General features: G+C 46.7%; 3 protein-coding genes across 3 annotated transcripts in view; 2 read left to right on the top strand and 1 right to left on the bottom strand.

Moving 5' to 3' along the window:
* Positions 1 to 754: 754 nt before the first annotated feature.
* On the bottom strand, positions 755 to 3,535 carry PtA15_4A742 (uncharacterized protein; the record flags this gene model as incomplete). Its single annotated transcript, XM_053168657.1, has 8 exons — positions 755 to 775; positions 858 to 989; positions 1,107 to 1,339; positions 1,410 to 1,553; positions 1,623 to 1,772; positions 1,845 to 1,910; positions 2,384 to 2,570; positions 2,633 to 3,535. 8 exons carry the CDS (start codon positions 3,533 to 3,535, stop codon positions 755 to 757), a joined length of 1,836 nt encoding a protein of 611 aa, XP_053019844.1.
* Positions 3,536 to 4,763: 1,228 nt separating this feature from the next.
* Positions 4,764 to 7,633, top strand: PtA15_4A741 (uncharacterized protein; the record flags this gene model as incomplete). Its single annotated transcript, XM_053168656.1, has 11 exons — positions 4,764 to 4,773; positions 4,881 to 5,090; positions 5,171 to 5,254; positions 5,339 to 5,392; positions 5,479 to 5,532; positions 5,617 to 5,805; positions 6,038 to 6,736; positions 6,807 to 7,154; positions 7,225 to 7,374; positions 7,444 to 7,530; positions 7,605 to 7,633. The coding sequence occupies 11 exons, from the start codon at positions 4,764 to 4,766 to the stop codon at positions 7,631 to 7,633; spliced, it is 1,914 nt and encodes a 637-aa protein (XP_053019843.1).
* Positions 7,634 to 13,963: 6,330 nt separating this feature from the next.
* The window catches only part of PtA15_4A740 (uncharacterized protein), a gene marked incomplete at both ends in the record, with an annotated part of 43,443 nt that continues 32,347 nt past the window's right edge, over positions 13,964 to 25,059 (top strand). Inside the window, 5 exons of the mRNA XM_053168655.1 lie at positions 13,964 to 13,980; positions 14,045 to 14,122; positions 14,195 to 14,227; positions 14,307 to 14,411; positions 14,504 to 14,511. Coding sequence (XP_053019842.1) covers positions 13,964 to 13,980; positions 14,045 to 14,122; positions 14,195 to 14,227; positions 14,307 to 14,411; positions 14,504 to 14,511 — 241 coding nt within the window. The remainder of the gene's footprint in view (positions 13,981 to 14,044; positions 14,123 to 14,194; positions 14,228 to 14,306; positions 14,412 to 14,503; positions 14,512 to 25,059) is intronic.

Below are 25,059 nucleotides of genomic sequence, written 5' to 3'. Positions count from 1 at the left end.
CAGTGCCATTGAAATAAGCCAAGAAGGAGATTATGCATTGCATCGACTGTTTGGTACTCGGTGGGCTTCCAGTATGGTAATTCGGTCAAAACCAAGTAGCGGATTCCGTGTTTTTTAAAGATTTTTTTCCGATCTTCAGGTGTACTAGCGTCGCGGTAGGCATGGGCCCATTTGATGTGATGAGCTGAAGATCGAGGTTTCCAAGAGTCCATGATCAAGTTGTTTATTAAAGTCTTTGATATTTCACAAAAAGAACACATGAATTTATTTGCGCTGTGGCTTGCCAGACCCAGAGCGCGACGCAAGGCGGGAAGATCTGCAAAGCACGGTACCAGCGCCGCATATATGTGTCGTCCTTGTGGATACCGATGTGTGGACGACAATGAGAGACCAGATGACCACAAATTTTGAAGTTGTCGGACTATTGGATTAAGTATCCAGTTGGTTTGCGTCAAGCTTGGTTCTTTGGGCCCTGGAGCAATCCCTACCAAAAAGATATTTTCCGGTTGATAACGCATCTGGTAAGGAAGTGACAGGCAAACAAGAACCATAAACGTGATTGAGGCGGATTTTCCGGCGCTCTTGTTGCCGTAAGGGTTAATGGCGTCAATAAACAGGCCAAAGACCAGGTTACCAGTCTGACTAGTGAACGGTTTCCCATCAGGGCCTTCAAATTCTCGCCATATTGATGAACCGTGAATGTCTGAAACCCTATCCGGGACGTCCGTCGAGTTAGAAGCTTCAGCGAGTGGAGTTAGTGACTTATCAAGGGCATCTTCGATCCCAGGCCGATTCAGGAAGCGTGCAATCCAGGCGTGAAGAGACTGATAGGCAAACTGTTGTACTGGTTTCTTTACTGCGCCACGATATTTGAAGAGTGGCTGGCCGCAAACCCCGGGATCGACGGACCCCTGGTCACTATTGGAGTCGTCAGATTGCTCAGGTTGGTCATCATCGGATGCCACCTTTTTTTCTACGAGGTTATCCGCCTTATGGAAGCAATGTTCAGGGGTTTGGTCAGTTGGATACGTAGCAAAGCACCTCAAACAACAGTTCAGCAGGAAGATTTTAGGGTCAAGCTTGAGTCGTTTGACTGTACTTCGAACATCGCGGGGCAGTTTGTCAAGATCATTCCTTTCGGTAAATTTCAGTGGACGATTCGACAAACTGGTCTTGAGTTGGTGCGTTAGGGTGAGTTCAATGAGATCGCGCTGCCTTCTCAAGAGCCAAGCACAGGTGTGGTTTGAGTTTGGTCGGAGGATCGCAAACATGGTGGCAATTAACGCTGCATAGGTGAAAGCTGGCGGTGTTGATTCAAACGTAGGGATCAACCATTGTGCTGTTTTGATTCAACAATCAGCAATTGGTTTGACGAAAAAAAGATGATGGGATCAGAAGAAGGCACTCACCTGAATTATAAACTGCTTGTGAAGGCTCAACGGGAACGGGAACCATCCGATTCAATGTCAAAGCTTGTGTCACGGAAGCCAGGGCCTCATCCGGCTCTTGATTGACGCGGTCTGCGAATGAATTATCCTCAATAACGGGGGAACCTGATCAAAAACCGTGGTGTTAGTCCTAACCGCAATGGATTAAAATGATGAATCACAAATAAAACGTGCTTTCGGGGTTATTAACTGAGGAAAGTGCCTCTCTCGCCGCCTGATCATCCAGTTGATGACGACGCGCTGTTGACGAAACAGCGATGCGTCCATAACCCCGCTCTTGATTGACGCGGTCTTCGAATGAATTAACCTCGTCGACAGGTGAACCTGTTCAAAAACATTGTTGTTAGTTGGTACCGCAATGGACAATTAACATCATGAATTGCAAACAAAACATACTTTCGGGGTTAGTAACTGAGGACAGTGCCTCACTCGCCGCCTGATCTTCAAGTTGATGACGTCGCGCTGTTGACGAAACAACAAGGTCTCCAGGTTGCCAAGCTCCCTCGTACCAGTAAGTTTTTTCTCCGCATTTACGACTAACACAAGTGCACAATACATAAGTGTTGGGGGGTCGGCGTTGACGTGGCGGCATGTTCAACAAGAGGATTGTCTGATCAGAGACGCTTCAGTTCCATTTAAGAGCGGGTGGGACGAGTGAGATGATTCTCAGTGTACTGCATAGGTACGGTTTGTACGGTTGCCTTCCTGGGTCATCCACAGCATATGTATCGTTATTGTAAATATTCCAAAAACTTCCAAATCTACATACATACACAAAGACATATACAAAGAATCCATCAACGCTCTTTTCAACTGTGTCGCTGGAATGCCAGCAAGTAACAAATACGAGGCCCTTAATTATGTACAAAGTATATACTCTTTTGAGAGATGTGAAACAAAAAGAGAAAAGGAAAACTCGTTTTGTAATTACCAACTGATTGGTAACGAGCAGTCCAGATAGGACGCAGGTGACTTGGCGATCGGGTGGCTTATGCAGATAGGGTTGAGCGTTGCAGATTGGGTGGCGCTTTGCAGATCGGGTGGAGCTAACTTGGTGTTTGGGTTGAACTTGGTGATTGGGTGGAGCTTTGCGGTTGGGTGGAACTTTGCGGTTGGGTGGAACTTTGTGGTTGGGTGGAGCTTTGCGGTCGGTTGTTAATAAAATAATCAACCCCTTCACAAACAGGGACATCTGCAATGTCATCAAGCTCAAATTGCGCATAAACTCCTTCGAGGGACGTCTTGGCAGGGTTGATAGGCACGAAGACGTTCGGACAATGCCATTGAAGGCTGTATCGTAGTTCACCGCGATTGAGCAATTTGTGGTACGGCATTGGAACAGGATGGGGATAGGTTGTGAAGGGCGCAGGGTAACCGCCGATGGGAGCGGGACAGAGATACTTGTGATAGAAGCCAATCGCAGACGCTTTGTTCACTTTGTCCGGGATTTGAAGCTTTGATCCGTATTGTTTAGTTATTAAATCGAGGATTATGTCTATCGTGATATTCGAGTTGTATGGATTGAGTCCCGTTAGAGGTAGTAGATTGAGATTTTCTTGGCCTGCCATCTCGACGTCTCCACTTTCTTCCTTCTCCGCGGTAATTGAATTGATGTATACCAAAATGATGGGGACCACTTTTTCAGTATAGGCACGGATCAAGAATGCTTTTGAGTGGCGACTCGGGGGTTTATACAAAGGGAAGAAATGTTGTATCATCGCAAGTAAGGTAGCCATCGTACTAGGTTTTTTTTCTAAATTCGCGTTGGGCTGAAGATAAAACTGAAGTTTCTCGGGGACAGCTTTAATACGCGGATCGAAAGTAGGTTTGGGTGGGGACAGGGCTGTTACGGCACCCTGAGTGTCTTGGCGTAGGGGCATGTCCGAGTCTTGGTCGGTATCATCTGTATCCTCGTCGTCATCCTCTTCCTCAATATCGTCATGTCCCGAAGGTGGTACGGTCTCAGGGTTGGTGGGCGGGGGCGAGGGAGGTGCACCGTCTTTATCATGAGAATTCATTTGGGAACGTCTGGATTTCGTGCCGGGGCGCGTGACACTGACGCGTTGAGGCTTGTTCTTCTTGGCCATATTGTGGATTGAATTTCTCTGGCAAAGACAGTTCATGGGTTAGTAAATCATCCACTTTCGTTCTGCGATTTCAACATAGAGATAGCAAGTAAAAAAATACCGGAGAGAGTTATCCACAACTTAAGCTGGCGACGGCGGCGTGTAAGAGAGCTGGTGCCGGAGGCGAGGAGTGAGGGCTGGTGAAGACGGCGAGGAAGAAGGGCTGGCGGCGACGGCGACGAAGGCGAAGACCACGTGGAGGAGGATAACAATGTCAAATATGGTCAATAAGGTAGCCCTTTAAGAAGCCAAAACAAAAATAGGACGTTAAAAAAACTCACTGGAGCTGAGCTGACAAAGGCTGCGTGTTGGTAGAGCCGGAGACGAGGGCAACTAGAGCCGGCGAAGATGGCGTTTGCGTAGGGCTTTCCGTTTTGATACGCAGGGCCAGCTCGCGAAAACGGTGAGAGACGGTGGCAAAGGGAAATACTAACTCAGAATCAAAAACTATATCAGGGCTGTATAGACTACGAGGATGCGAGGCGCATCATCGGGTTGGACGGAGGCGACTTGTTTGCGGGGAATGCCAAGGTTATTCTTGCATCGGGCTGGAAAAGCGATATTTAATTAAATAAATAGATGCAGCTTGCTTTTCTGGCGCAGAAAGACTCTGTGACCTCAAATTCAATCGCCCCCGTGGCCACTAATTGACACCATGATTTTCCTTTGGCAAATCGAAAAAATGAGGATGGGTGTGTTGCACACATGACCCCTTTGATAAGATACAGGCTGACAGCTAGATGAGCATTTAGCTGACAAAAGACGAAGTAGTTTCGTAGTTAAGCCTAGGTCGACAAAATACATGGCTGTTTATCCATTTACATAAATATATAAGCAAAAGTGTCACCGGTGAACAATGCTCAAATCTTGAATGGATGTTCAAACTGTCTTTAAATTTCGAATGATTGTCACAGTTTATCGTAAAGGAAATGTGATGTCTTCCAAATACATACATCAAAATAGATATGTATTTACACAGCTGGAGAGCTCGGAGCGGCGAGGTTCTTGAGGGAAGTGCAGGCAATACATGGTACGTGCAGTCTATTGAAATGCAACATACAAATCGTTGGAAATTTGATTCACATCTCTTCAAAGGCAAACAGTAAAGCTTTGGAGTGAAGAAAGGGTGCAGAGATTCATCCGGTGCCTTGCAGATCAGAAAGGGCCAACGGGCCGGAATCGTTTTACTATGGGGAACAGTATGTATGTATGTCAAGCAAGTTATCTGTCCGAGGTGTTCCATTAAAGCTCAACAAATTCAAATCCAGACCGATATCTAATTCAACAATTTTTGAATTCTGAATAGTTAGTAGTGAAATTATTTTTGTGATAATCATGCCACGAGCCGCCACCAAGAAGCAATCCGAGAAATTTAATCCCTTCGACCCTAAAGTATCTCCTGTTCAGTTGCTCGAATTTTTGCGGTTCAGGGCCGCGCCGATTGAACTGGTGGACACCAATGTTGATACACCTGTAGCCGTGCTACAAGCCTTAGCCGCAAAATTCAGTGATCCCAGTGAGTGTTTTAAATCCTTGATCTCGCGGTGATGCCCGGAAAAGATTGACTCTGATTGATTCTGTTACCATTGAATTTAGTCTTGGCTTCCCATGCTACGTCAGCCGCTGGCCGGAAAGAATCAGCGCAAGGACCACGCAACCGCCCCACCGGAGGGCCCGCCGGTGAGTGATTTCAATCTTTCTTGATAAGCTGTAGCGGACATTTGATTTTTCTCCGGGCTTCTCATGAACAATGTTGTTTGTCAGCCGCTGGCCAGAAAGAAACCTCCCAAAGACCATACCCCTCTCGTAACCGTAACGGTGAGTAATTTGAATACTATCTGCAGCGGCCGGCCCAGACGTCTAAATTATTGCCTCATGTTTTTCTCCCCGGGCTTCTATGCCAGCCGCTGGCCGGAAAGAATCATCTCAAGGACCATGGGACGGTCCTTCCGGTTCCGGTAAGTGATTTCAATCTTTGGCCACACTTATATTTATATTATCTTCGGGCTTCTTAACAATGTCGTCTATCTCTGGCCAAAAAGGATCGACTCAGGCTAAACTAGATCATCCCTCCTCTGGGCAATCCAAACCCGTAGGCGAAGGAAGTAAACCAGAAACTATTGAGAAGACCGATGAGGAACCGTGCCTCAGTAGCGAACTGTCGGCGATTGCATCTGATGATGATGTCAGCGAGAGCGCGAGTTCAACGGACGTTGGTTTGGTCGCAAAAGGTAAAGATAAACGGGTGAAATCGAAAAGCGGTCAACAGATTGCGCAAAAGCAAAATTTAACAGGTGCTGATGTGTTTTTTTACATTGTTTTCACATGAAAGCTTTGATGAATTGTACGGCTGAACGCATATTTCTGCTTTTGAAACAGACCCAAAAACATCTAGCCGATCGGTGGTTATAAACAGTTCAGACAGTGAAACGACTTGAAGGAAGCGTTGCCATTCACAATCAGCCGGTGTTCATCCATGTGACGGCTCTCGAAAACCAAAGAAGGCCAAAAACGTTCAACCCGCTCATCAACCATTGCGCACAACCCGAAAAGCCGACGCAGTTCTTGATCAACATGGCGCCCACGGAGATGCAGTTGCTTCGGCGGTTATCAACCATTCGGACAGTGAGACGAGTTCGAGGAAACATCGCCATTCACAATCAGCCAGTGTCCAACCACGTGACGGGCCTGGGCCTCGAAAGCCAAAGAAGACTAAAAAGCTCCAGATTCCTCGAACATTGCGCACCAAACATTCAGCCAGCGCAGCTGTCATTCAAAAAAGCGCTGAAGGACCAGTGAACAAGAAAGTGCGCCTGGTTTCCCCAATTGGTGTCGATTTTTTATCCGAAACCGAGTCCTCAGCCTTGATCACGTTTGAGCCGGACGATCTCATGATGAAAACTTTTGCGGAAAAAAAGATGTCCGAATGGCCACCTTTACTCCCATTCGTAGAGAAAACCTCATCCGATTACAAGAATAATAACCCCGCGCAAGGAGCTGTTCCAGACACATCCAAAAACAACGCTTTAGATTCCTTTCTTCGTTGCGAGATAAAAGAGCAGGAAGAACTTTTCTCACGGCTTGTTGTTCAATCGGAAGAAACGGTGAATATGACAGTGATGGAGGTCATGGATACCTTAAATCAGAATATACTAAATTCACGTGAGTTCGCAAAAATCTTCATGTATTACCGAGAAAGGAATCCTAAGCCATGCTGATAAATATCATGTAGCCAAGAGTCCCAAAAAAGATCCGGCTCAGTGCGCACCGCTTGAAGATTTAGATGAAGACGCTTGGCTCGAAAAACTCTTCATTGCCGGCCTTCTGACTCCACCCTCACCCCAGCCGAGAAGCCCTATTCAGATGCCGACCGCATCTTCATCAGATCCCGACGAAGAGGATGAATTGGCTGACACCCCCAGTCCTCCCAAAGTGGACGATCGGAAAAATGAATTCAAAGTTCAGGCTCTACCACTTGAGGACCAAGTCCCGAACAAAAACGGTGAAATCGGGTCAGTCAGGAATTTGCCGTGGCTGTTCCAATCGCCGGAGCCTGAATACCAGTGTTGTTTCAAAAGTGGTAAGCTTGATGACCAGTCAACACATCGAAAAAAATTGACAAACTTACTGACATGAGGCAATCTAATTAGATCCTTTTGAAGAAATCTACCAACAATATCGAGGTCAAAACTGCCCCACTCCCATGCTGGAAATCAAGCCCTCAGTCACTCTTTCTGCAAGCAACAGCGAAACTGAGAACATTGTCCCTGGTCCATCTGGCCGCAATCGAGAACTTTTTGGTTTGTTTTTATTTTGCTACTGATTGATCAGCTTGGAAGATTATAACCTCATTCCCTCAAACATTTAAGGTACAGTTTCAATAAGCAGCAACAGCCGTCAATCAATGTCACCACATTATCGGCCAAACCGCGAATGGCATCAGCCATACAATACAAGTCAGTATTCTTATTCAGATTTATAGAACTCTAATTTTCCTTTATGAACATAGGCACGTTTCTTTTACATCTAGGAGCAAGAAGTGTGCCTTCCGGATTGTAACAATGTTGTGAAGTCTCACGAACATGCACCAGCTAGACATGCCGATATTTTCAATTTCACTGCGCTCATCCTCCTCTGCTCCGCCCGTCTTTTTCCATGTGTATTTAGGAAGTTGTGTATGTATATATAGTTTAGAAATCTCTTTTTGGATTGAAACATGTCTGTGCAGGCAGATTTTCGCAATGATCGCCTCTTGTTAGTTTAACCATCACTCTAACTTTAAAGTAAGAGGGAGTTCAAGAAACAAGAAATTTATTTGCATCGGCACTTCAAACCTCAGATTTTCAGTAGATTATAATTTATAAATTTATATTTGATTACTGTTGAAAAATTACACTGAGATAACATGATGAAATGTACATAAGAAAAATGTGACAGATATTTACACAAAAAAAGGCATGAACTTGTATTTGAGATACAAGAAATTACACTGAGATAAAATGATCAAATGTACATGAGATTGAGAAGGAGAGTTACAGAAAAAAAAAACATAAAGCTGTGTGGGGGAAGGATGTGAAATACAAAGGGAAAAAATTGGATCCTAATAATATGTTTTTTTATTTTTTTTTACCATTATTTTACCCACTTTTTTATTTATTTTTTTTTTTGGGCGAAATAATAAAAGTTTGTAGTGACAGTGCCAAGTATAGTTGTTCAAATTTCTGCTTGTTCGTAACTCCTACGGACCTAAAAGCTCTTAAAAGGCTGGGCTCATAACCTGTGAGACACCAAGTAGCAGCTGTGAGCTAGAAGGCCGATGACGGGAGGCCGAGACGAAAGAGAAATGAGAAACGGGACGACTTATGCACCTATTTGGGTGCGTGAGGAGAGAGACAAAAACGGATGAGTGAATTAGAAAGAGAAGCGAAGCCGTTACAACAATCAGACTAGATACAACAGCTTAAACCTAATCAGATGATGAGTACAGTTGAGCGGATCCAAACACTCGCCCGCCTTGCCGCAGTAACCCCATAAGCCCTTCTCTGGCCTGTAACGCCACACTTGCAACAAGATTTCCCAAATCTTTTTGTGCCAGCCTCCGTCCCCCTATGCTCCGCTTACAAAACAGAGGGATTGACTTGATTCCGTCCGGGCTGCTTCAGATAACGCAAGCAAAGCAGGCATCATCCATCTGATGAAATCCCTCGCTGCGTACGTCCCTTTGTCTAGGCCCCACCATCTTCTCTCGTCTCTGTGCAGGGAATGGGCGCCCCACAAGATCCGCTGTAACTCCATCTCGCCGGGGTACATGAACACCCTGCTGATCGAGAAATTCGAGTCAGTCTTGCCCCGCGTCTCTTGCTCCTTGTTCAACGTCCAAACTTGCTGACGTTTTTTGTTTCGCGACAGTCCCCTCTTGAAGAAAGTGTGGTTTGAAAGGACGTCAGTAATACAATCATTTCTTTCCACTTGACGGGCCAATGTTCTGAATTTTTGTCAAAATGTTGCTGCGGTGGTCTAGACCAGTGGGACAAATGGGCCATGTTTTGGACTTGAACGGGGCCGCGTTGTATTTGGCCAGCCACACTTCTTTGTTCACTATGGGCACTGATCTCTTGATCAACGGGTCCGTCCCTTCCCCCTTCCTGTTATGGTATACGGTTATATCTTAGTATTAGCATATGTATTTAGAGTATTCTTATATCCTGTTTCTCAGTTACTCTAAGAGACTCTTCCCCTAGGTGCCGGTGATCTCTTCTTTTCCTCACTCTCTTCTGTTTTCTATTCACCGGCATCCCAGGTAAGCACTGTGATGTTTTCCATCTTCATTGTTTCTTTCTTTCTCATTTCTTTGTTGACGACGAAATTACACTCTCTTCTGTTTTCTATTCACCGGCATCCCAGAGTCTAAGACTTCCTTCACACACCATCTCCACGTTTTCCCGCAGAATTCACTGACTGACAACCCGTCGTCTTTTTTCTGTCTCAAGTGGCTATTGTACGTGGTAGACTAGAATGTAGGAATCCAGGATCAGGCCCAGAGCCAAACCCAGACCCAGACCCGCAGCAACCCCCGAGGAAGCTCGCGCGGTTAGACCCAGCCCCAGCTGCTAAGAAAGGTAAGCCCCTTTTGAAGTCCAGAACTAACCCAGACGCAGAGCTTAATTTTATTGCCACGATTACAGAAGCCAGATGATCAGCCGCAACGCCATCGGTAGAACCTAGAACAGAGAAGCACTTAGCACCAAGAAACTCGTAAGTACAAGAGACTAGATAATGGAAGGCTTGTAAAAAAGACTGACCTAGAATCGTTCAACCGCAGAACCCTAGCAGAACGATTTGGACCAAAACCTCAAGACAAGCTGCTCACTAGAATCACGGAAGCTAAAGCATCTCGTAAGCACCTTAGCCAGACATACAGACCAGACCTAGCTACTAGACATACAAGCTAAGATGCCCGGTTGAACTGCAGCGCAGGAAACCGCAGGAGGACTCTGGCAAGACAAAACAAAGATCATATGATAGCCGCGTTGTATCTTTGTGAGCCCTAACAGACAAAGAGAAGAAACAAACAAACACTGATGCAGGTGCAGTTGAAGATCTTTTCATTAATGACCCGGCTCCAAGACCAACAACCACCGCTCCATTCTCCCTATCTTCACCCTAGAAAAACTCAGGAAGATCTCTGTCTGCTTTCAGGTACTTGAATCTTAACAATTAAATAGCTTTAATTTAGATTCAAATCATGTACTTAGCGCATCTGACAAGTAATCAAACATTTCAGTTGCTCCTATCTTTTTATAGAAAAGCCCGCCAGACAATACCGTCCGGACCAGAGGGCCCAACAACCAACAAAAAAAACCTGCCCTCTTCCACGGACCTTGTTCTCCATTGGGCTCCTTTTCTTGAACAGTCACACGGTCCCAGACACCAGCATCATTCTGTATCTCGACCCCTTGCAGTCTTTTGTGTTGCCTGTTTTTCTTTTTCCTTTCTCTGTGTTTCACGCATAAGCATATTTATATGCATAGATGAGGTTAATGAAGCTTATTCTCAAAGACAGTGGCAAGGCCCCGTCCCAAATTGCCATTTGCCGATGCAGGAGGATACACAAAACATGGATGGATGGTACAGGCGTAGGATCCAATGATGATTGCACACTGCTTGTGAAGATACAGGCTCAAGCACATGTGTGATGAGGATGCAGGGGTCTTAAAAGATGGCTGATACAGTGCCCCCCACGACTTCTCAACTACCCCGCACCTGCAAAAAAAAATTGAACTTTGAACAATGTGTTCAAAGTCACCAGACATGTATCACATGTAAACTATACATTTTTGAGCCCTACAGGCGTAGGAGAACTCAAAAATATAACTCTGAAGTCTGTGCAATGCCTCAAAAAGAAGTTTCATTTTTTTCAGATGCAAAATTTGGAACAGCTGGTTTCAAGACCATAGTATGTGGTAACAGACATGTACTATGGACTTATAGAATATTTATTATGTATTTAGAGACTAGAGACTAAATTATCTATGTACATACATACTACAGGTGTAGGTATTGATGTAAATATGTACCTCCTTAGTTATTGATGATTGCCATATCCATCAGTACACTCTTTGGAATGTGGCAATGTGAAGAATATTTCTTCATTATTCTCTTGGCAGTGGGTCCAGTGAGATTCCATTGACTTTGGACTATTATCATGCATATTACCAGGTCTGGTTGGTGAAATGTGACATTTGCATCAAAAAATGGGCCAAAAAGAGCCCAGCATCAGCCCACTTTTGAAAGAATTTTTGGAAAAAAAATCTTCAAAACTTGGAACACCCCTGTAGGGGTAGTTGAGAAGTCATGGGGGGCACTGTACACATGCTGGCTCCCATCTCACGGTGTAGACGGTGGCGGGGGTCCTGCATGTTGCGGCAGATGTGGAGGCGGCGGTGACAGCAGCAGCAGCTCCGGATGGCGGCTGATGGCCGCCGCTGTAGAAGCGGGAATGGCCCCGCTGGTCCACGCTCGACGATGGCCCAGGATATGTCTTTTGAGCACCGTGGAGACTAATAGAAAAGAATGCAGAAAGCGGATTGCAATCAACACTTTTTTGCCACAAAGACATTGACAATTGGGATCTGATTAGGAAATATGGTGTTTAGTTGAGTTCTCAAGCACAGAATTATGTGAGGATGACGGGATCTAAGGAGATTACTACAAAGAGGGCCTGATGATACAGATATAGAACATGAAAATTTAGTGATTTTGGTGATTTATCGTACAGCGGTTTAAGATTAGGCCTGAAAAAAAAGGTGGGCGGCGTGTGTCAATTATAGCGGGAGATTAGGCCTGATGGACGGAAAGGGATGCAGCGTGTGTCAATATTCGCATCCCACTGCAATGGTCGAGGCAGAGAGAAAAGATGAGGGGACGACGAACCGAGTGATCATGAGCGTTGTGCTGGGCGTCCGAAGCGTCCTTCTTGAACAGCCCGCTGCCGAGATAAGGATAGCCCATTCCCCAGGAGCCGTAGGGACTAAGCAAGCCGTAGTTGGCCAGCGGGCTCATCCCGAACAGGCCCAAGCTGTCCAGTCCCAGCCCAAGCCCCAGGCCCATGTCGTACCCGCCGCAGAATCCGGCTGCAAGCATGCCGTAGCACTTCGAGTCCGATTGGCCTTTGCCGGCTTGGGCAGCGACGTCCGCCCGCGGAGAAACAACCGGGGTGGATGCGACGGTCTGGAGGAGGGCCAGGAGACAAGCAAATGAGAAGATGCACTGCATGGTGGGTTTCGTGGGTTTGGAGGTGGGTAAGACGGTTTTGGTTGCGGAGGTGGATTATGGGTGGAGTCTAGTGTATGGATCTGTGGATGATGAGAGGAGGCGACTGGGAGCCCATCAAGCTTCCCTTTATATAGCTTTTGGCTGCCATATTTGCCCGCTCACCGCCATCGGCCTGCCGCCGGGATCACACACCACCTTCAGCTCATGAAGCCCTTCTGAAGGAGTATGGTTCACAGTTCCTTACTGTGCGAGTGGAAGAATTTCCCATGTGCCCTGTGTACCAACTAGCCATAAGGGCGGAATCTCCTGGTGGTTTTGTTCTTGAGAGCCGGCCGCGCCGATAAAAGCGCGCTGTTCAGTTGACCTTTGCAGTCTCAAGCTTGCACCAATGTCCACACGAACCCGCTTCGGGCTCGTGGAATTGAGGGAACATGATCCGTAGAGCGGTGGCGAATGGAGTGTCCCTCAACTTGTGGCGTTCATGGACGGGATGAGAAGCCGGCCGCCGCCGATGGATCCGATTGGTCCCGCGAAGACATCTAGTGTCGACATCACACCGATATACATACCGAATCAATAACAGCAGGACAGAGCCCTGTCTCCTTCACACACTCCCTGTGTGAGAAATTCCACTCAGTCGCGGCGTGGAAAGGAAATCTGGCCGGGCGGTTGATCTTGGAGAAACCCGGGATATGGAATCCTAGTGGGAAGGGACTCGTCAAGCATGGCCAGAAAGCTATATAAAGGAAGCTCGCTGGGCTCCCAGTCGCCTCCTCTCATCACCCACAGATCCATACACTCGACTCCACTCATCATCCACCTCCGCAACCAAAACCGTTCTACCCACCTCCAAACCCACCAAGCCCACCATGCAATTCATCTTCTCATTTGCTTGTCTCCTGGCCCTCCTCCAGACTGTCGCATCCTCACCGGTTCTAGCTCCGCGGGCGGACGTCGCTGCCCAAGCCGGCAAAGGCCTATCGGACTCGAAGTGCTACGGCATGCTCGCCGGATTCTGCGGCGGGTACGACATGGGCCTGGGGCTGGGGCTGGACAGCTTGGGCCTGTTCGGCATGAGCCCGCTTCTCACCTACGGCTTGCTTAGTCCCTACGGCTCCTGGGGAATGGGCTATCCTTATCTCGGCGGCGGGCTGTTCAAGAAGGACGCTTCGGACGCCCAACACCACACTCATGATCACTCGGTTCGTCATCTCTGCTTCCTTCGTCTCTGCCTAGTGCAACTTCTTCGTGGGATGCCAATATTGACACACGCTGCGCACCTTGTGTTTCAGGCCTAATCTCCCGCTATACGATAAACCAACGAAATCCCTTAATTTTCATGTTCTATATGTGTATCATCTTGCCATCTTTGTTGTATCTCCTTAAATCCCGTCTTCTACGCATAATCCTTCTCTAAATGTACCCATCTCCCTAATCAATTCGCGTCAATTGGAAATGTCTGCATGAAAGAAAAACATGCCTTGCAACAAGATTTCCCGAATCTTTTTGTGCCAGCCTCTGTCCCCCTATGCTCCGCTTACAAAGCAGAGGGATTGACTTGATTCCGTCCGGGCTGCTTCAGATAACGCAAGCAAAGCGGGCATCATCCATCTGATGAAATCCCTCGCTGCGTACGTCCCATCGTCCAGGCCCCACCAGCTTCTCTGGCTCACATCTTCTCTCGTCTCTGTGCAGGGAATGGGCGCCCCACAAGATCCGCTGTAACTCCATCTCGCCGGGGTACATGAACACCCTGCTGATTGAGAAATTCGAGTCAGTCTCGCCCCGCGTCTCTTGCTCCTCTTTCGACGTCCAAACTTGCTGACGTTTTATGTTTCGCAACAGTCCCCTCTTGAAGAAAGTGTGGTTTGAAAGCACGTCAGTAATACAATCATTTCTTTCCACTTGACGGGCCGATGTTCTGAACTTTTGTTAAAATCACGCTGCGGTGGTCTAGACCTGTGGGACGAATGGGCCATGTTTCGGACTTGAACGGGGCCGCGTTGTATTTGGCCAGCGACGCGTCTTCGTTCACTACGGGCACTGATCTCTTGATCAACGGGTCCGTCCCTTCCCCCTTCCTCCACACACCATCTCCACGTTTTCCCGCAAATTTCACTGACTGACAACCCGTCGTCTTTTGTCTGTCTGAAGTGGCTATTGTACGTGGCAGACTAGAAAAGCCCGCCAGACAATACCGTCCGGACCAGAGGGCCCACCAACCAACAAACAAAACCTGCCCTCTTCCACGGACCTTGTTCTCCATTGGGCTCCTTTTCTCGAACAGTCACACGGTCCCAGACACCAGCATCGTTCTGTATCCCGACCCCTTGCAGACTTTTTGTGAGGGCCCACCTAATACTCTTACTTCTTAAGTGGCTATGAACGAAATTCAAGAGAACCCGTCGCCTATTTTCAGATGTATTATAGGTAGTCTATCTTCGGAGCAAATAATAGACTCTTGAAAGGAGGTTTTGATAAAAGCTGAGATTACACAACCGAATGATAATGATAACAAAGAACAAAGAATATTGCGATGAGGAAAAAGAATATTGAACATGTAATGTTTTAGTGATAGTCGCAAACCATCTCCGCAGCACATGTAATATAGTAAACCTAGTTGTCTAGTTAAATCCCAATCTTGTCCCCGCAATCCTGTTTCTTTAACTCATCAATTTTGTCACTATACTCACCGTGCTTGTATCGGCTTTGCGCCTTAGGTCTGTCTCTTATCTTCTCATCAATGTTTCTCACGTTCTCATTCCTACCCACTCTCTTAGGTTTGTCTGTCGTGCCCTTAGCTCACCGCTCCGTAGAAGCTTGTGATCTAACGTGCCCACCATCCTCAAAGGTTTGTCTGTCGTGCCCTTAGCTCACCGCTCCGTAGAAGCTTGTGATCTAACGTGCCCACCATCCTCAAAGACTTTTCGTCTTATAGGTTATGAGCCCAGATAGCGCATAGCTACTGGAATTCAAATCACAAAACTCATCTATCAAACCTCGCGAGACACTGTCATGTCTGACAAATTGAATCTCCCGGTCCTGTCCAATTCCAACTTCAAAGACTGGAAGGCGGTTGTTCATTCCTATTGCGCCAAGAAACAATGTTCCGCGTACCTTACCAAGGACAAGGCGTCAAAAGCAAAACCCGAACAGTTGGATCTTTGTACTGATCGAAAACACATGGCCGCTGGCATACTGGTTCGCTACATGGGATCCGATAACCAAGGTCGGTTCGTCACCGACACCAACCAACAACAGCCTCACGAACTTTGGACTTTGCTTTGCAATCATTTTGAAGCAAAGACCACTCAAAACCAATCAAAAGTCTACCAAAATTTTCTGAAGATTCCGTTTGGCAACAATCTCGGCCAGTACTTGGTGGCCGTTGACACCGGTGTAGCCAACATGCGAGCAGTCGGTATGACCATTTGCGTTCCTAAACCTGAGGAACCAACCGTGAACGAGAATCATCTAGCTGAGATTATCATGAGCAAGATTCCTTCGTCATACAACAACACAAAGGATATCATCTTCACCAAACAACCACTCACCCTCGAAATCATTCGCACCCAGCTTGACTCTAAGATACTCGACACTCAGGACGACTTGACTCATCCTGTCGTCAAGACCGAATCAGCCATGAACGTCAGCGTCCCGTTCTGCGAGAACGGAGTTCACAATCCAAAAACTCGTCACTCTGAAGCCCGGTGTTACCAACTTCATCCTGAGTTTGAAGCAGCCAACAAGAAGAAGAGGCAACAAGCAAAGAAGAAAGCAAACGCTGCCATTTTCAACGTGCCGGAAGATGCGAAGGCGTATCATTGTCGATCGTCTCATGTTGCTTTCTCAAGTCTCTCTTCAGCTAAACCCATCTTTGTTGACAGCAGCTGCTCAGATCACATGTTTCCCAAAAAGAAGTTCTTTTTCAATTATGCTCCGTTCACTTCGTCGGTTTCAATAGCCAATGGCAAGAGTCTACCAATCATAGGGTCGGGTTTGATCAAATTGAAGAACACCGACGGAAACGATCATTGGTTCAAAGCTCTTCATGTCCCTCAATTGTCGCATGCACTAGTCAGCTTTGGACGTCTCTTCGTATCTAACTGTGATCTGATTCGCCGTGGCACCGACGACTTCTTGGTCATGGATCAATCATTGAATTCCAAGGTATTTGATGGAACGGTGGAAGGTCAAATCTTCTCAATCAAAGCGACGCTAGTCAATCCTTCTGGTCAGTCAATTCCTCTCAGGTCCCTCAAAGCATCTTCAACTGACGCTGCTCTACTACACAGGCGAGCAGGTCATCCCAGCTCCGAAGCGTTAAAGATCATGTTTGGAATTGAATTCTCAACTCTTTCTTGCGATTCGTGCAGGATTTCCAAATCTCATTGTCTTCCGTTTTTGGGTACTCTTCCCAAACCTCAGGGTCTACTTCACTTCATATACATGGATCTCAGCGGTAAAATATCCCCACCCACCGTTGGAGGCGGACTTTACTACTTTAAAATCACAGATGCCTACTCGTCCTTTAAACACGTGTATATACTATTGTCTAAATCTCAAGCTTTTGAAAAATTCAATCACTATGTTAAAGAAGTAGAGAACTTCCATTCTGCCAAAGTGAGGAACGTGGTCACAGACGGAGGAGGAGAATTCTGTTCTCACGAATTTGAAGAGTTCATCAAAGATAAGGGTATCATTCATCACATCACCGCACCCTACACCCCTCAGCAAAATTCAATTGCTGAAAGAGGCAACCAAACCACTAGCGAAAAGGCTCAATCACTTCTCAAGCAAGCCAACTTGCCCTCATCAATTTGGGGCGAGGCAGTGAATACTGCAGTGTTCTACGAGAACATCACACCCATGCGTTGTTTGAAATGGTCCACTCCCTACAAGCTGTGGTTTGGTCACAAGTTCAACTACTCAAGACTAAGAACCTTTGGTTGCCGAGCGTATGTCAACATTCCGAAGGAACGAAGGCAAGGAAAATTTGGAGACACATCTAAAAGAGGCGTCTTAGTTGGTTATTGGCAGGGTATCCAAAACTGGAGGATACTTACTGCAGGGGGCCGGGTTGAGTATAGTCACAATGTCATGTTTGACGAGACTACTTATCCAGGAATCTCCCCTGGCTCCTTTGCCGGTAACTCCAATACTGAATTTGGGTTTGATGAGGATCTTATTCCGGAAGATGCACCCAAATCCGCTCCTAATCCGGTCGAAACACCAGAATCCGATACATCCGGTGATGCTGAGTTTCATGATTCTCCGGACAACATTCCTGAGGAGCAAGCACCGTTACCTGAGGGTCCGCAGCAGGCTCCTTTGCCCGCAGTCTCATCATCCCGCCCTCGGCCTGGCTTTGGATATATCCCCGCCGCAATTCCCCCCCCTGAAACATATCCTCAGACATTGACTCCTCTAACATCATCACCACCAAACGGCGCGCTCATATTGCTTCCCTTGACTTCCCTCGCGATCTATCAATAGCTATGGCTGCCTTGAACAATACAACTTCGCATCCAATTCCTCACACTTATCGTGAAGCTCTCTTATCTCCGGATGCCGAGGAATGGAGAGCTGCTGTTCAGGTTGAACTAGAGGCAATGGCTCGTCTCAATGTCTGGGAAGTTGTCCCAACTCCTGACTGCCAATCACTTTTAGGCACAATTTGGATTTTTCGGAAGAAATACAACGCAAGCGGTAATCTGGTCAAATTCAAGGCTCGCCTATGCGCTCAGGGTAGCGCTCAGCAAGAAGGGGTTGACTACAACGAAACTTACGCTCCCACAGGTCGGCCATCAGCTCTACAAGTCGCTCTCACTATTGGTGTCAATGAAGGAATGGACATTCATCAAATGGATGTTAGGAATGCCTTTCTTAATGGGAATCTCGATGATGTAATCTATCTTCGCTGTTCTTCGGGTATGAACGTTCCACCAGGTCACTGTCTCAAACTCAAAAAATCAATCTATGGTTTGAAACAGGCCCCTCGCGTTTGGTACACCGAGCTTAACAAAATTTTTACTTCAATCAACTTCGCTCCTTCCATTGCGGATCCATGCCTGTTCATATCTCAGGTTCCTGGCTGGAAATGTCTTGTTCACATCTACGTTGACAATATGGCAATCATCAGTCACAATGTCGAGCGTTTCAAAAAACTCACCAAAGCTCGTTTTCTCATGGACGACTTGGGTCCAGTCACCTCTCTTCTCGGTATGAAAATCACCCAACACTCCGATCATCTAATGCTCTCTCAAGAACGCCACATTGAGGAGATTCTCAAGGAATATGATCACCTTCATGCTAGATCAGCTGCCACCCCGTTTGTTCCCAACACTCGCTTGACTGCAGCCACAACCAAAGAAGTCAACGCGTTCAAAGCGCTAGGAATCAACTATCGAAGGGCTGTAGGATCTGTCAACTACATCTCCTGCTCAACACAACCTGACATTTCATTTGCAGTGTCGCAGCTTTTGCAACATCTGGAACGACCAGGCATCAAGCACTGGAACGCCTTCAAACACCTCCTCCGGTATCTTTCCTCAACCAAATCTCTGTCTCTTTGGATTGGTGGCGGTGATAAGAAGCTCAAGGTTTACTGCGACGCGGATTGGGCTAATTGCACTGACTCCCGTCGTTCTTACTCGGGCTACCTAGTCACGTGGGGCGATTCAGTTATATCTTGGAAGACCAAGAAACAAACGTCGGTGGCAACATCAACAACCGAAGCGGAGTATCAATCTCTCTACGCCGGAGTCCAAGAATCGGTTTGGCTCAACTCGGTCCTCCAGTCAATCGACTCAGGCTCGGCATTTCCAATCTCAATCCTTTGCAACAACCAAGCCGCAATCGCTCTTTCCAACAACCCAATCACGCATCCAAAAAGCAAACACATCGACACAAAATACCATTTCATTCAAGAAGCGGTCGAAAAAGGTTGGGTCGCACTCACTTACATATCCACAGCATCAATGCCGGCCGACGGTTTAACGAAGTCTCTCGCCAAAATAAAGCACCTATCAATGATCAACTTCCTCAAGATGAAGCTATTGTTGGTTTGAAGCTAAGTCAGGAGGGAGGGTATTGAACATGTAATGTTTTAGTGATAGTCGCAAACCATCTCCGCAGCACATGTAATATAGTAAACCTAGTTGTCTAGTTAAATCCCGATCTTGTCCCCGCAATCCTGTTTCTTTAACTCATCAACTTTGTCACTATACTCACCGTGCTTGTATCGGCTTTGCGCCTTAGGTTTGTCTGTTGTGCCCTTAGCTCACCGCTCCGTAGAAGCTTGTGATCTAACGTGCCCACCATCCTCAAAGACTTTTCGTCTTATAAAGAAAAGAGGAAACAACGGAATGAAAGACAACCGGGTTTATAACAATACACTCAGACCCTCAGATAAAAGCTTCACAATTAAAGAAAGGAAAAAACTTGTAAAAGATGTTAGTGGTTCTTAGCATAATAAGGACCATTCTCCAATCATTAATCAGCTTCATCTTTGCATGATTATCAGTAACGAAGAAAATGTTACAAATTGGCCTGACCTTGTACCTGCAATCCTCCCGCCGCCTTCTTTGCCTTCTTACTCTTTCTCTTTGCCTTAGCGCCAAAATGTTTCTCATGTAATAGCATAAAAGAATCTAAAGACGACTTAACTAAGAGCGGAATATGTTCCTCGGCGACCCACATGTTGTTCGCCATAGTCGCGCCTTTCCATCCAATTACTTGCTCCCGTTGCGTCTCACTTTGTGTGCTGAGACCCTTATAAGGTTTCTCAGCAAGTTTGTTCTCAGTTCAGCAAGGCGCTTCATTGCGCGTCTCCTTGCCTAGGATGGCCCGGGAGTTTGTCCACTAACTCCCCAAGTCATCCTGAGTGTGGGAAAAGGAGTCTCCTCCTTCTCTTCTCATTTGTTTCCTCCCTTTCCCCTTCCTTGTGAGGGGGGGGGTGGGAGTAACTAAGAGAGAATGATCAGGGGGGCTTCTCTCTTAGTGAGATCTGAAGCCCTCCTCGTGAGGAGTACTACACCAAAAAAGGTCTGAGCCCGACCCGTTACTCCAGGTGGCCTGGAGCCTGCTCAGACCCACAACTCCTGGCTGCCTGGCGTAATTAAGGAGCCATTCCGGCCTCCTCTCCTCCATCCTGCTTGATAGATTGCATTCCTAACAATCTAGAGAAACCTAATCCACACTGTTTTTATATTATCGGCCCAAACTATGAAGTTTTTCCCGGGCCGCGCTCCCAATTTCAGCAGCATTAAGAGTCCTAAACAGACTGCTACCGTTACTAGTACTAATACTAGCCAAGAGATCATTTTCCTTCCCCAAGAGAATATAGGCCACATGGCTCAGGCGTCCCGCGATGAACTCTACTTCTCTGTATGAAAACTGTGCCCCCTAGCTCTAGGGAGTATTGAACTTGTATGATCCGCTTAGTTCTGCTCTTCGAGGAACGGCTCATATTCTCCTTGTTAGTCTTACTCCTAGCGCATTGCAGGATCTCTTAACAAAGTCAAAAATGAGCGTCAAAGATCTATGTTGCTTCACGATGAGGTTGTCATCAATCCATCTAAACATTGAGTGCCTCAAATTGTGTCATCAACACCTTCTTGCCTCCGTCGGCGGGGTGTCCACAAGACCTGGATCCTACTTCCCCCCTCCCCGGGCCTAAACTAGACTTACTGCACCGAAAGGCTGTGACCCTGGGGCCTGGATCAGCACAACGCGGGCGGATTTGATGTAACGGCATCGTGATTGCGACACCCGACGCGCGTGCGGTGCAGACTCCTGAAAAGTTGAATCTCCATATTTGGAATACTTGTGGAACTCCATGCTAAAGATTGAAACCTTATAGTTTCTTTAGCTTTCCGGTCCCGGCAATAGCCTGCATCGCACCAGCATGTTGTACCAAACTTTCCAACGCTTATTTTATTACACCTGTTTTTGATCATTGTGCTGGCGGGCTTGGAGTCTTCCTTTCGGTGTAAACACGGGTGTGATGACCAGGGTGGACTTATGACATCAAGCTTCGCATCTTTTACCGCATAGTCTGTGTCCCTAATAAATATCAGCATGTTCTTGGTGTCTGCGAACAGCATTTGAAAGATTCAGAGAAGGAGACTAGGGAGGCTTTGAACCATTGTAACGCTTAAAAGAGCTATATAGCGATCACAGATCTCAACAACCTATGATATTTTTGCCGGTCATCGTCTCTGTTTCCTAGTTTTTGATTCCCAAAACGTTCCTTTCTCTCGAAAATATTGAGCTGGATACTGGTAGACCCCACCTATTCGCCCTGAATATCTTCCCAAGACCACCATCACCTCAACATTGTTTGAAAGTTTTTATCAACTATAAAGGAACAGTCTGCCGTATCAGGGCCTAATATATTTCCTCTCGAAAATATGGTCCCGTCAAGGTCGTTGATATGGTTCAACTTCTGCTTAGCATTCTTTTTCTTTCTTTGCTCAAACGTTGGGTTGGTCCAGTTCAATCATCCTGAGCTTTATCTGTCTTCGCACGACTTCAAATTCGCGGCCACGCGCCAGACCCGGAATTACAACTTCCACGTTACGTGAGTGAGTTTGGTGCGGATATATATCTATGAGCTTCACGAGTACCTAACGACCTAAATACTGATTTTTTTTTTTTTTGATCTCCTTGACTTGGTTGTGAAAGAAATACCGTCGGTGCACCAGATGGCTTTAGCAAGTGAGCCATCATTTTGCTGCGCTATATGTTGCTTGTGGTCTTTTCTGATCTCCTGAATTTCACCAGGACTATGCTAGTCATCAATAACCAGTTTCCTGGTCCCTTAATCAAGTGCAGTGAGGTGAGAAACAAGAAGATATCCACAAGTATAACCCCCGTCTCCTTCTGCCCTCAAGGCCGACAACACAGTTTCCGGAAGGGGTTTAATTATTTACAATCAATTCCCAATCAGCTTCAAGTTTCCATATCCCTTAGCTTCCTCTTCTCTCCGACCTCCTTTGATCTCGCTGGTCTGTTATGGGTTACCTGCCAAAACAGCAGCCAATTGATTGATTCAACTAAGGCCCCTTAGAAGACAGTCACTACACAGATGATGTCTAACAATGACCCCAATAATCATGGGGATTAAAAACCCGCCAACCAATATTTCCCTTCTATTGGACCTTCTGCCCGCCCTTCCTCCTCCGTTCCCCCTCCCACGCCGTGTCCTCCTCCCCTCTGTTCATTGCTACCGCTGCCGCTCCTGCTTCCGCCCTGCGCGCCGCCGTCTTCCCGGTCCTGTTTGTCGTATCAGGTCCTAGCTTATAGTGATGTACTGGGCCCTACGTGGTTGGTTGCTGGAGGTGGAGATGCCCGGGATCAATGAGAAGTTGGGTTAGATGATTGAGGTTGGGGAGGGATGTCGGTAGGTTGGAGCTTGCGCGTGACTAGCGAAGGGGTCTAAGGGTTTACCTTTTGTGGTTGATGAGTTTCCCCGTTTGGTCGATTGATGTTCGGTTGATTGATGCTCCCGTCAACCGTTGTTCCCCCTGGCCCCACACAATCTGATAAAACGATCCGCCTGAGCCATACGTCCTTCCGCTTCCCCCGCTATCCTTATCTCCAACCTAAATTTCCAGCACCGCCTCTTGTACGTCTAATCTCCTTCCTCCTTCCTGCTTTGTACCCGCAATCCCATCTACTCCTACTGGATTATCTGCTAAACGGTGTAAGCGCCACAGATATCGCAGTCTCATTTCCTTTTCCTTTCTCATTCTATTCGCCTCCGTACCCCCAATGTTGTCTACTCCTACTGGATTATCTGCTAAACGGTGCAAGCGCCGCAGATATCACAGTCTCATTTCCCCTCTTGTTCTATCCGCTTCGACCTATGCAACAAAGTGCTTACCCGTTCCCAGCGCTGGACCGCTGGACCCGTTCGCCTCTTCCCTCTCCTACAACTTCCACAAGTATTCTGTCCCTTCCGCCGTTCCCCTTTCGTTCCCTTTCCTCCTTCCGGAGCCTTCGACAACGACCAAGTGTGACTTCTCCTCGTCGTCCCTTTGAATCTTGCCCTGGGGGCCGTTAATGCCTGCGATCTGTCTCCCGTCGCCGGTACTGCTGCCAAGTTGGAGATACTGTTAGTTATATTACTCATGCTCTTGGCAGTCTTAGCAAATAAAAAAAAATTCTCGACGAAAATCCCGCCCTTTGGCAAAGGTCTAGCGGTTAGGTGTGATCAGCGTAGTTTCGCGAATTCGTTGTTCCGAGTTAGCTGTTGCTAGTCGCAAAAAATCCCGCCGGGATTTCTTGCGCAAGCTGAGCGGTGTTAGTCGTCGGTGTCCTGAGCATTGGTGCTGGTTCCGTGGCGTTTGCTGCCGGCCGGTACCGGTCGTCCACTATCGTCTAGGTTTGGGCTCCGCTTGCGGGAGCCCTGGCTGCGCGCCGCGCTGTGCCGCGCGCCCGTGCCCCTTGAAGACTCCACTGCCGCCGCGCCTTGGACTCTGCCCCCCTCCTGCTACGCTCCCGGGAAGCGCCCAAGAAATTAAAAACTGAAACTTACCCTTCCTTTGAGACCTTACATCCAAAATTGCCTTCATCAACGACCAGTCAACCACTTCTTCATCTTCATAATACTTATCCTTTATACCATCAACGACGCCACGATCCAAGACACTATTTGGATGAACATATCTAACAATCAGCGAGACATTGAAAACAGGATGTAATTTAGGGTATTCCTTTTTAATGTCTAACTCTACCGCATCCGTACCTACCATCTTCTTTACCGCAAAAGGACCAATATACCTGTAATCTAATTTAGAATTTAAACGCCTTGACTGAATAAACTTACACAAAAGCAACACCATTTCTCCTTCTGAATACACCGGTGCCGGCTTCTTCTTCACATTATAATATGCTGCTTGTTTATTCCGCGCCAAAACCAGGCACTCCATTGCTTTTTCCTGTGTCAACTGCAATGCCAACAAAAAATTTGTCTAAATCCTTATTCCCCAATGATTCAGTCATTATATTAAATTTTGGATGATGACCATAAGAAAAGAAAAATGGAGAAACACCCAAACTTGCCGAGTCCAAATTGTTTATAGATAATTCCGCCATGTCTAAACACCTATCCCAGTTGTCTTGATAATAACAATCCTTGCCTAAATTTCTTGACGCAGCTCTAAAATAAGAAGTAATCCATAGAATCTTTTGTTGTTCGGAAGAAAAGCTATTTGGAAATTGGGCAAAAGTGTCCCTCATAGTTGCACAAAATCTGTAAGTTTCTTTAATGTTTCCCAAAAAATAAATATGAGAAAAATGTGGAGGTTTGGGATGAGACTGTACTATATTCTTATGAAACACGGGATCCTCCAAAACGGTCAAACGAGAATTGATGGAATTAATGATGGTATCAACCGTATTTCAGACCTGTAAAAACTCCTGAGAATAATGGAGCTTCATTGGAATAAATTCCTTTGCAAAAACCAACAATTGAGACAAGTCCTTGATCGTCTCATTGTTCCTGGGAATTGTTTTGTCATTTCGCCTGGCTTGAGCTTGGAGAGACGCAATGGCTTGTGAGTTAGCAAAAATTGTTTGATCTCTATCTGGAAGCTTGTTGACATCCAAATCAACCCCGAGACGTCCTCCTCCAGTTGATTTAACGCAGATCCTCAATGTGGACCTGGCGAATTCAAAATTGGCAAAGAATCAATTGGTCGAGG

The sequence above is a fragment of the Puccinia triticina genome, chromosome 4A (genome assembly GCF_026914185.1).
Source record: "Puccinia triticina chromosome 4A, complete sequence".
Classification (NCBI taxonomy): domain Eukaryota; kingdom Fungi; phylum Basidiomycota; class Pucciniomycetes; order Pucciniales; family Pucciniaceae; genus Puccinia; species Puccinia triticina.
Note: the sequence above shows the minus strand (reverse complement) of the source record. Positions and strands in the feature narration are given on the sequence as shown.